The sequence below is a fragment of the Epinephelus moara genome, chromosome 14 (assembly GCF_006386435.1).
Source record: "Epinephelus moara isolate mb chromosome 14, YSFRI_EMoa_1.0, whole genome shotgun sequence".
NCBI lineage: Eukaryota > Metazoa > Chordata > Actinopteri > Perciformes > Serranidae > Epinephelus > Epinephelus moara.
In genome coordinates this window covers 35,592,730-35,604,635 of record NC_065519.1, presented here as the reverse complement: position 1 = coordinate 35,604,635, position 11,906 = coordinate 35,592,730, and the positions used below count along the sequence as shown (strand labels likewise).

The 11,906-nt window shown below is 40.7% G+C and overlaps 1 protein-coding gene across 1 annotated transcript in view; it reads left to right on the top strand.

The window, feature by feature from the left end:
- Window positions 1-11,906, top strand: part of nrxn3a (neurexin 3a) — a 634,542-nt gene that overhangs the window by 217,114 nt on the left and 405,522 nt on the right. Inside the window, 1 exon segment of the mRNA XM_050061947.1 lies at window positions 2,522-2,823. Within this exon segment, the coding sequence (XP_049917904.1) occupies window positions 2,522-2,823 (302 nt within the window).

Below are 11,906 nucleotides of genomic sequence, written 5' to 3'. Positions count from 1 at the left end.
CCTCCTGGGAGAAGTTTGGCCGTCTGACGCTGCTGCTCTCTTCTGCCATGGCGAATTGAGTAAACTCTCATTATGCCTTCGTGCGCCGCATTTAAGGGTGAGGAAAGGGGCTCATTTGATTGGTGTGATGTGAATCGGCTGTGTAAAACCCACTCCACGCCTTCTCTCCTCCGTCTTTCTACCTTGCCCAGTCTGCAAAACTAGAGGCCAAAATCTCATGTGCACACAACTACACGCTGATGTCTCAACCCCCTGCACCAGCCAGAAACAACTGCTTATATAGACCCTTCCATCAGCAGGAGTCAATCTAGGCTGTACCGTACCATTTCTGAAAGGGAAAACCAACACCTTTCCAGAAACAGGTAATTATAGAGTTCAACTTTCTTACTTTTCTCAGAGCACTCAGCCAGAGCATACCATTTAACATACATAAACAGATGACAAACACAAGTATCTCACTTACCTAATTTACCTATGACAAAATGGGGACAAATGATGTCTTCTCACTCACTTTGTTACACTGCTCAGTAACCCAAGGAAAACAAACTCAGTTTTAGGTTTAAACCACAGCAGGAAACCAGTCTCTCACTTTTGCCTATATCATACTTTTAGGAGGTATGTTTCCTCATTTGCAATGTGAGTATTAACAAGAAAAGGCAAGGCAAGTAAGAGCATGTGAGGTCGACTAAGTGGATCTTCCAGAGATCATTCATTTTTCATGATTTACTTTAAGCAGAGCTTTAGCACTAAAGCATAGGCCTCAACTCGTCTCTCTCATTACATGTTTGAGCGATCTATGTTGTGTGAGGTGTGAGGAGACGACAGCAGTGGCCATTTTGTTTTGTCCCCTCCCCCATTGTTTTGTGGGGTGGGTCTTCTTGCAGAGGACATGAAAGCACTCATGCAGAACTGTGCATGAGGGGGTGCATGCAGATCCCTGTAGCATCTTTGTGGCTGATGGATTGTGCTGTGTTGTGACTGAGCCCACAGTCTGGTATTTTTGCTTAAGCAACAGTGAGTCAATTAGAGATGATCTCACAGGTAATGACTCCTGACTGGAATTTTTTTTCTGTTTGATCCCTCAGTTCTCCAGGGCCCATTCCTCTCTTTCTTTCAGCACTTCCCTGTTTCTCTTCTGCATTTCTCTTTTACCAATATTACAAACACAGTCTGTACACCCTATCCTGACCTTTCTCTGTGGTTTTCCCTCCCATCTTTGCTTCTTTCTGTTTCATCACAAACATAACCACTGTGTCAAGATTAGGCCTTTGACGATGTTAAATGATAGTTATCTGCAGGCTCCCTTAACTTCTCTCATCTTTGGCATTCCTCTTTGTCACATGTTGAATATTGGTGGCGCTGTTTATATGTCTGTTCCAAATGTCTTACATTATCCAGTGATTATTACTTGATTTTACCGATTTTTACTCACCTAAAAGTATGTTTTCAAAGTAATAATCATAAGTAGTCTTTTTTAACCTTATACATCTGTTTTCTTCTACACATTCTCACTCTAACCTCGTCACATGGTCATGGACTTTCCATGTCAAGATATGACATCCAAGGTACCCTGGGTGCATTGGTTGTTGATGTTCTTGGACGAAAAAATACAGTTTGCATACAGTGTCTTTCAAAATAAATGCACTACCTCGGTACATCATTGCGATTTGACTTTTTTTTTTCCCTTCCTTTTTTCCTTCCTTAGGAAAAAACGAACAGGGTTTGGCTTTAAAATCTTATAGGAAGCAAACACCTTGGTGAAGGTCTGTGGTTGTTGGACCCATCCACTATGCCTCCCACCCAACATACTCTCTCCCTTAACTTCTGTCGTTGTCCCTCCGCGTTTCCCTCTGACGTCACTGGGTGCCTTTAAACAATGCCTTTAACAGTGACTGGCCAAATATTGTGCCGACACAAAAAGATAGCTTTTTTCATTCGTGTCTGACACCAGCAGGTCACTGCCCAAACATGATTATTTCAGAGTTAGACCGGTTTGGTTTTCTTGCCTTTTAATGTATACCCACTAACTTTTGACCTAGGAATGATAAAAAAATGGCCACACACCTTGATTATTTAGATATTAAGCTCATGAAATGAATGGACTTGATCTCAGCTATGTTAAAAAAAAAAAAATAGAAACATAAATGTCTTGTTGTTTTAATCAGGAAGCAGCAGATCTAAATGAATTGCTACTGTCTTGCACTGTCTTATGGAGATTTGTGGCTGGACTTGGACTTGCCCTCAAGGACTTGAGATATGCACTGACAGTTTCTTTGACAGGATTTGAATCTTGGGCTGGATTTGTACTAACATGATTTTTTAGCTCTAGTTTCTGTTTTCATCTGAAGTCATGACGCTGCTGAAGATATTCAGACCCAAACTAATTTGTTTTAATTGCTGTACTTTTCATTAAATAGAAATATTGTTAATGTCATGGGCCTAATTGGAATTTGGCAAACTGTCAGATGACTGAAAATATACTATTCCCAGCACCTCTCTTTTTTTTTTCTTCTCACCACAGCCAGGGAAGAGAATGTGGCCACTTTCCGTGGCTCAGAGTACTTCTGCTACGATCTCTCCCAGAACCCCATCCAGAGCAGCAGTGATGAGATCACACTCTCCTTCAAGACGTGGCAGCGCAATGGCCTTATCCTTCACACCGGCAAGTCTGCTGACTATGTCAACCTGGCGCTAAAGGATGGAGCTGTCTCCCTCGTTATCAACCTGGGCTCCGGCGCTTTTGAGGCCATCGTAGAGCCAGTCAATGGGAAGTTCAACGACAACTCATGGCATGATGTCAAAGTGACCCGCAACCTCCGACAGGTAAGGCACAGAGGTGGATGTACAAAATAAAACTATACTGATGATGATGCATAGCAGTTGAGTTAAAACATGGTACGGGGCTGTGAAAATGTCAGTTTAATGAGTGAGATTGAGGGAGATTTGGTGAAGTCAGTGCATTTTATGAGTAGAGTTATTCCATTACCCACAGCAGGGGTTGGGGTCTTCACTTCTCAACCCCAAGGAATTTTGTTAAAAAGTTCCACAGTCAAATTCTCAATTTTGAAGCATTTATCAGTGCAAAGCAAAGTCAATATTCATGGTCAGTGACAAATAAATATATAAGCAGTGGTCGAATTGAGGGGGGATGAGGGGGGATGCCATCCCCTTTGTTAGAAAATTGACCAAAAAGCATCCCCCTTGTTAATCTAGAATCTGTGTGTGCAGGCACGGACGTAATTTGAGAGAGGGACATAGGGAACATGTCCCCCGCACTTCCCATATCTGTGCCCTCTGTCCCCCGCACTTTTTGCAGCTGTTACAACCGTTCAATTCGTTTTTAACATGTGGTAACGTGTTTTTCCGAGCCGTCTTTAAACGCACCATGAATGGACTGCATCGGGCGCATACACATGCTGTCATGTTGTGATCTGAATCAATCGCACAGATGAGACAGTGGATGGACAGTGCCGCTGTGTTAACTATGTTCAGCAAACCAGCTAGCAAGAAGCAAAACACCTTGTAGCTACAATTTCTTCCAAACAAACCGTGTAAGCTGAGTAATGCTGTTGCATGTAGATAATGTTAGCTAAATGATGACTAATTAATAGATGCCAATGTATCAAGTTAAGCTAGTTAACAAGAACACTAATATTAATGTTACCTATGTTAACTACCTTGCTAGCTAGTTTCATGCTAGGAAAAAACCCACTCCTCCTTAATAAGAACTTGTGCTCACTAATGCTTTGCACATATTTTTTTAATATTTATTGCTACAATATAAAGAGCAGGGTCAGGGAGGAGACAGTGGACCAGAGGCCAGCAAGGATGATCATGCAGGGTCTTCACAGGTGAGGAGAGATTATAACTGTCTGAGAGAAAATATCTAGAGCACAAAAGTGACTGTGCGATTAATTTCCACAGCTATGTCACCACTACTATTCCTAATTCTATTTATGAATTTTGCTTTGCACATTTATTATCTATATTAATGCAATAGAGAGGGACAGGGAGAAACCAGGCAGGTATCAGGACAGGGACCTGACAGCATCACCAATTATCAGCCCAAGGAGTAAGGAGAAATTATAACTGGCGGAGGAAATGTCAAGAGTGACTCTAAGATTAATTTTCACAGCTATTTTAGAACTAATCTTATTTATACTCTAAACATTTTTTTTGGTCTGTATTGCAATAGCAATATTACTGCATTATTTGTGTTTTTAAAGGCAGCAGGTATAGGTCATGCCATTTTTCTTTATCTTGATTAATTTTGCACATCTGTGCTGTCATATTTGATTATGTGTGCATGCAAAAAAATCAAAGCTACATTGCATCCCCCTTGTTAAAAAATAACAATTCGACCACTGTATATAAGTGATCAGCATACTTGCTAACCTCCAGACCTCATAGCTATAATGATGTTGATTAATCACCCTGAGTGACTGACAAAGCTGAAACCATTAACTCACTAAATGCTTTTGGTGCATCACGCTATTTTTGGACTATTTCTATTTGACAATTTCTATTTGATGAAATTGATTCCTGAGATAGCACATTGAGCTCCAGCAAGAAAAAAAGAAATGTTCATTTGCATGAATTAGTAAGGTAACATATATTATTTAGATAATTGTTGAGACAGCAAGTATCTGTTCCACCTACAGTATCTCACATAAGTGAGTACACCCCTCTCATTTTTGCAAATATTTAATTTTATCTTTTCATGGGACAACACTATAGAAATGACACTTTGATATAACTTGAAGCAGTCAATGTACAGCTTGTATAGTAGTATAGATTTACCTTCCTCTGAAAATTACTCAAAACACAGCCATCAACATCTAAACAGCTGGCAACGTAAGTGAGTACGCCCCACAGTGAACATGTCAAAATTGTGCCTAAAGTGTCAATATTTTGTGTGCCAACCATTATTATCTAGCACTGCCTTAACCCTTTTGGGCATGGAATTCACCAGAGCTCACAGGTTGCTTCAGGAATCCTCTCCCACTCCTCTATGATGACATCATGGAGCAGATGGATGTGAAGACACAGTGGTGGCAGCATCATGGTTTGGAGCTGCATGAGTGCTGCCACCACTATACTTGACTGTAGGCAAGGGACAGTTGTCTTGGTGCTCTTCACCAAGGTGCCACACATGCTGAAAGAGCACCAAGACAGCTGTCCCTTGTCTACAGTCAAGTATAGTGGTGACAGCATCATGGTTTGGGGCTGCATTAGTGCTGCCAGCTCTGGGGAGCTCGGTTCATTTAGGGAAACATGAATTCCNAGTGTTGTCCCATGAAAAGATATAATGAAATATTTGCAAAAATGGGAGGGGTGTACTCACTTATGTGAGATACTGTATAGTCTTTAACTTGAAGATTAAAAAAAGGGACCTGCATGTAATATTTTTAGATCTTGCAAATGCGTTTGGTTCAGTACTACATAGCCTCATTTGGAGTGCGTTTGACGACTTCAAAGTGCCACAGGTAGTTGTTAACTTAGTGAAAGCATATTTTCAGGATATTAGGTTGTGTCTAAGTACGGCAGGTTTCACAACAGGTTGGCAGAGGCTAGAAATAGGTATTAGGCAGGGTGTACAATTTCTCCATTAGCATTTACTATGGCAATGGAAGTAATCATCAGGGCTTCCAAGTGGGTGGTAGGTGGGGAGAGACGGCAGAACAGGGTGCATCTTCCAGTTAGGACTTACATGGATGACATGACACTGGTGACCACAACAATGCCATGTACAAAGAGGCTACTAGAGAGGGTAAATAAGAACCTCAAGTGGGCCAGCATGAAGATCAAGCCTAGTAAGTCTAGAAGCATCTCGATACGTAGAGGGAAGTTAAGTGATAGGAAGTTTGTACCACCTACCTAAGCTCTTTACTGACTTTTCCCTAATTGTTGGGATTTCATCATCTTCTATGACAATGTGGAGTTGAATGATGAGGAACAGGTGGTGAAATTTAGAAAAGATGTGGCTGAAGGATTGGATAGAATAGATAAATCAGAACTTCCAGGAAAGCTGAAGTTGTGGTGTTTGCAGTTTGGGCTATATCCTAGGTTAATGTGGCCACTGTCAATTTATGAAATTCCAATATCCATTGTGGAGAGAACTCAAAGGTCGGTTTGCTCCTATATTAGGAAGTGGTTTGGCGCCCCTAGATGTCTAAGAAGTGTTGCATTGTATGGAAAAGGGATACTTCAGCTGCCAGTATCTAGTTAACAGAGGAATTTAAATGTACCAAGGCCAGGATAGAGCTGTTGTTATCCAGGAGTAAGGATGTGGTAGTTAGGAGTGTGGTTCCAAATCCAACCAAGGGGAGGAAGTGGAACCCAAGATCGGCAGTTCATGAGGCAGAGGCAGCTCTTAGGCACGCAGAGATTGTAGGTAATGTTCAGTTTGGCCGGGGAGGCCTGGGGCTTGGCTCAGGGAAATCGGTATGGAATAAAGCAGGTCCCAAAGATAAAAGAAAGCTGGTTGTGGAACAGATATGTAGACAGGAGGAGATATTAAGGGGTGCAAAGGTAGTGGCCCAGGCTAAGCAGGGACAGTGGTTGAATTGAGAAAGTGTAGAGAATAGGAAGCTTAGTTGGAGGGACCTGTGTAATCGTATTAGATTCCTGGTAGGGGCTACATACGATGTGTTACCAACCACCCAGAACCTAAAACTGTGGGTAAATGGGGACCCATCATGTCCATTGCTTTAAGGTTGCGGTACCTGAACACATGTTTTGTCAGGCTGTAAAGTTAGCTTGTCACAATATACATGGCGACATAACCAGTGTTGAACAGTTTAGCTGAAGGCATCAAAGGGAAACGAAGACAGGCAAATTCAGAAGGTTTTAAGAATAGGAGTTTAGCAATTCAGTTTGTCCGTGAGGGGGAGAAATACAGAAGTGATAAGTTAGTAAGGAGGCAAGGGTGTGACCGCCTAGAAGGTGCTTGTGATTGGGAAATGCATGTAGATTTAGGGGGAAAGCTTGTTGTTCCCCAGGAAATAGTTTATACCAATCAGAAGCCTGACATAGTGTTATGGTCAGTGAGTCAACAGATAGTTTATTTCACTGAGTTGACAGTTCCTTGGGAAGACTCAGTGGAAGAAGCCTATGAAAGACAAAAAGCTTAGGTATGCAGACTTAGGAGCAGAAGCTGAGCAGCGAGGGTGGAAAACTCGGATTTGTCCAGTGGAAGTGGGGTGTAGGGGATTCATAGCAAGATCAGCTGTCTCGCTCCTGGGGGAACTCGGAGTGTGGGGACAGAGTTTGAGAAAGACAGTGACGGGAATGTCAGATGAAGCAGCTAGATCTAGTGGATTTGGATGAGGAATAATGTCCGTTGGGGGCCAGCAGGGGGACCTACTAAGCAGGGTACATAACTCCTTGAGATCAGGTGGAGAGATCCACCAATCAGTCCTCTCAGGAGAAAATCCAGGAAGAAGGTTATTTAAGTGTGGGAGTGGCCTATTTGAGTCATTTTTGTTTGGGATCATGCTGCAAGGTGAGTGTGTTTGCTGATTCTGTGAGTTAATCTTTTCTATCTCCTTTAACTTTAGCTTATATTGGAGTTATGATATGTAGCATGTGAAACAGGGTGTGGTGATTGTGCTCGGGAAGTTAGTATCTTGCATAAACGGAGCCTGGGTTTGTTGAAGGTGGCAGTGCTGTTTGGGCTGAGAAAGCCATGTGTAAGGTAAGGTAAAGGAGGTTGTTGGGTCGGTGCGGGGAGCAGTGAGAGCTGGCATTAGGGGAGTGTCTCTGGGACACCAGAGATCACTGTCTAGCCTCCTGGAGGTGTTGTGGGACCAACTAGACGAAACACTGGTGAAAGGAGGTTCCCTCCTGATGACCCCAAAGATGGCTTAATGGCTTATCATAGGGCTTAGGAGGTTATTCACTGAGTGCTGATCCTTTCTCTAGAGCACATATTTCTTGTGTTTATTTGAACTGATATTGCTCACACTGTCAAGCCTCAGTTATGTACACTGTAAATGTAATATTTCCACACAAGTTTCAGCTTTCTCATCTCTTTATTTAAAACATTAATTAGTGCACACATATCCAGGGCAGCCCAAGTTATCAGTAATAAATTCGTTTTTCATTGTGTGAGAAAATGGGCGTGTCCTAAGAAAAGTGCCAATTGAGCGTGGGCATGAGAGTTGGCAGCCCTGATGCTAGCTAGCTGGTAGCAAGCTGGTAGCCAGCCACAACAGCCTGTTAGGTTTGTTGGCTTGTCTCTCTCTCCCTTTTTCTCTCTCTTTCTCTCTCTCTCTCTCTACATACATATATGTATATATATATATATATATATATACAACATTTTTTTTTCCTATTACAGCGCCCCTCCAAGCGCCGCAACGGTCATATGTAACTTCTTCATTGTCTGCCCGTGTGCTCAGAAGCAAACAAAAAATGCATTTTTGAGTAATTTCGGAGAAGTTATGATAAAATTTTTTAAAGAAATTACAGACTATAGAATAGGACTGACAACCTCTCCAATGTCTCATCTCAATTAATTAACACTATTTGTTGGCTTTTTATAATGCCTTTTTTTTGTTTTGTTTTGTTTTTGTTTGTTTTTTTGCAGCTGCGCAGATGCTGCACTATGTCTTGTTGAAAGTGGTGATTTGCTAAATACATTCTACAATAATAAATTAGATTAACTTTTGGTCTATAATATTGTTGGCTATATTACGCATTTTAATAAAAAAAAAAACTAAGAATAAAAGAAATAAATACCGAAATAATTAGTGGAAACTTTTTTTTTAATTGATGCTCCTCCTCTCTGACATACTAACACACACACACACACACACACACACACACATTGAACACACGACTGAATGAATGAATGAACATTGGAAGCGGTTCAGCCGCAGTCCTGCCGGCTGGCGCGGTCACTGTTGAGATTACATTCGTTTTTTATTATTAACAAAATATTTTTTTATTAACCGTATGAATGGTTTTGTTTTCAAATAAATATTTGGAAACGAAAATATATGCTTTGGTGTACTTTTACAGAGTTTTGCAATATGTATGGCCTACCTGTATGTATCAAAATGTATAATTTTCAGCAGCGGTCTGTGTGACTGCTGCCGCGGTCGGAGGTATAAATGCTCAGAAGTCTAGTGTGTTTCATTTTTGTAACTTAAAGGCTTCAGAAAACATACAAGACACATTTTTAAGAAAAGTCATAGAAGCTTGTAGGTTTTACATAAACAGAGTTATTTGCATTATAAAAACCCAAACGGTCTGTCAGACCGTTGTGGCGGTTCTAGTGTTAACAGTCTTCTTAGTGACCAAACGCTCACAGATCCAGCCGCGGCAGGCACATTAATATTACACTAAGCAAGGAGATGTTAAAACAGTGCGCGCCATATATATTTTGATCTGTTTTGTACTTCAGATTTATATTGTTTGGCATTAATTGGTGACAGAAAAGAACTAATTTCATTCTGCAGGGAAACGCGTGTCCTTACTGTACATATTGAATCTTCAATCTATGTTTTATGAAGACCCTGTGTGCACTCAGAGCTGTGGCACAAGTTACGCACCAAAATTTGGCGGAAGAAAAATAATAATAAGACGAAAAATAAGTAGGCTGTGTGTGACTTATGCGCTGATGAGGTGGTGGGTGATCAATTTGCCTGACATCGATTGATTTAGTTTCAGTGCCGCAGTAGTGCCCAGTGTCCTCTTTGTTTTCTTTTTGATTCTGGCATAAAATGTGCAGTCCTGAAGAAGAAAATGAAAATGCAAATAGGTTGAGTGATTATTAATTTTATTTATGAGTCAAATAATGCAGCCACATTCTTAAAATGAAAAAGCATTTCTGCAAATGCATTTTAATTTTCAAATTTTACATTTCAAATTGAATTTTGGTATCTATTTGCTGGGGCATATTTTGAAAATTAAATCTCAAATGTGTTTTTCTTTTTCATTTTAATTAAGTGAAAGAATGAGCAGTCTTGAAGAAGAAAATTAAAATGTAAATAGGATGACTGATGATTAATTTTATTTATGAGTCAAATAATGCAGCCACATTCTTAAAATGAAAAAGCATTTCTGCAAATGCATTTTAATTTAAATATTGGTCATGATTCACTTCCACACTCTACAACCTGTATGTAGATAAATATAAAAAGACACTACCTTTCATATCAAATCCCTTTGAGTATAACTGGTTTACATGTTTTGTATGTGCAAATTAATCGTCTGATTTGATTCAAACTAACTAATAAAATAAACAAAGAAACCTAGACTGACTTAAAGCCTCAGTGTGTAAAAATGGTGAGTAACAGTGTTGCCAAGTCCGCTTATTATAAGCGACTTTGGGTTTGTTTTTCTGTAAAGTCGCTTACAAATATTGGTAGTCGCGGGTCGCATTTTTTTTTGGGCTTGTTTCTAAAGTGTAGTTGCTTATTTGGGCTTGTTCCCAGCTCCATAATAAGCTGTCAAGCAGATATTTTCGATATGTAGGATAGTTTGTCTTGCCTGTTCCCTCTGTCCCTCCCCTTTCTCCATACACACAGGAGCAGAGTTTTTTTCCCACCCGCATCCTGCTTCTAATTGGCTCTGACCCTGATGGCAACGAGTACTAGCCAATCAGAGGCAGAGAAGGGCAATCTGTTTTTTTTCTGGTTAGGAAAACGTCAGAAGATGAGTGCTTAAAAAGCAATAATAAATAAAGAATTTGTGAATTCAGGATGATATTTATTTGTGTGTGCAAATTTTAATTATCAGAGGTTTACTGTGTATATAATGTACTTGGTACATCAGTCTGTATTTGATATCCCATCTGTTTTCTAATGTTAAATAATGTTAAAAGGTGGTTTAACTCCCTCTTGTGGTCATTGTCCTGAAGCTCAGGGGGGGAGAAAAATAAATAAACTGTGTACCATGGGTACAGTTTTGCAAAACTGTGCACAGTTTACCAATCTGTCCACATGGATGTATATTGACAATCTGTACCCACAGTTTAAAATCCGTCCCCACGGATTGTAAAACCGTGCACACAGTTTATTTAATTTTCTCTCCCCGGAACCTAGGGGGGCTCCGTAGAAAAATTCGCTTGTTTTGGGCTTGTTTTCACAGGTCTGGTTGCTTATTTGTCTCGCGAGATCTGGCAGCACCAGGTCTGGTTGCTTATTTGTCTCGCGAGATCTGGCAGCACTGGTGAGTAACAGTGACATCAGCGGTCAAATTCTAGATTGCAGCGCTCACTCGCTCACCCCTCCCGTCGGGTAAGTGACGGTGGACTCGTAGGACAAAAAGCGTTGCGCATCCACAAGTTTTTCGAGTTTTTCTGGAGTATCTAGTGACGAGGTGAATATTTATTTAGGAATCTAAACCATGTTACGATATGTTATATCTTACCAGTGAGATATAAGTTATCTGTGAGATATATGTTAGGAATGTTTTATTAGGGGCCGGGCAGCCTAAGCTGCCAGGACCCTATTGTTTTGCTGCATGTTCTTCTTCTTCTTCTTCTTCCGAGGAAATCATACTTCCCATGCGCGAAAAATCACCAAACTTTGCACAAAGGTCCAGTCCCATGTCAGATTGCCTCAGCTGCAAAAACAGGCTAATAGTCCTGATGGTGGCGCTACAGCAAGCGTCTAAAGTTAAAACAAATTACCAACATCCCCATGCTGTCTAGATGCAATTTGTGTATTTTCGGATTTTTGTCTTAATAACTGAATTTTTGACTGCCATTTGAAATCTGCCTTTACACACTAACAGCTGCTGTCTTGCACACAGGTGACTGGCTTAGTCAATTTGTGAAACTACATGTGACATTTCTGTTTGCCAATTAGCTCAGTGAGATAGAGGATGGTGCTTGGTGTTGAAGATTGTGAGTTCAAGCCTCAGCTCGTGCAACATTTCCATATGAGAAATCTACC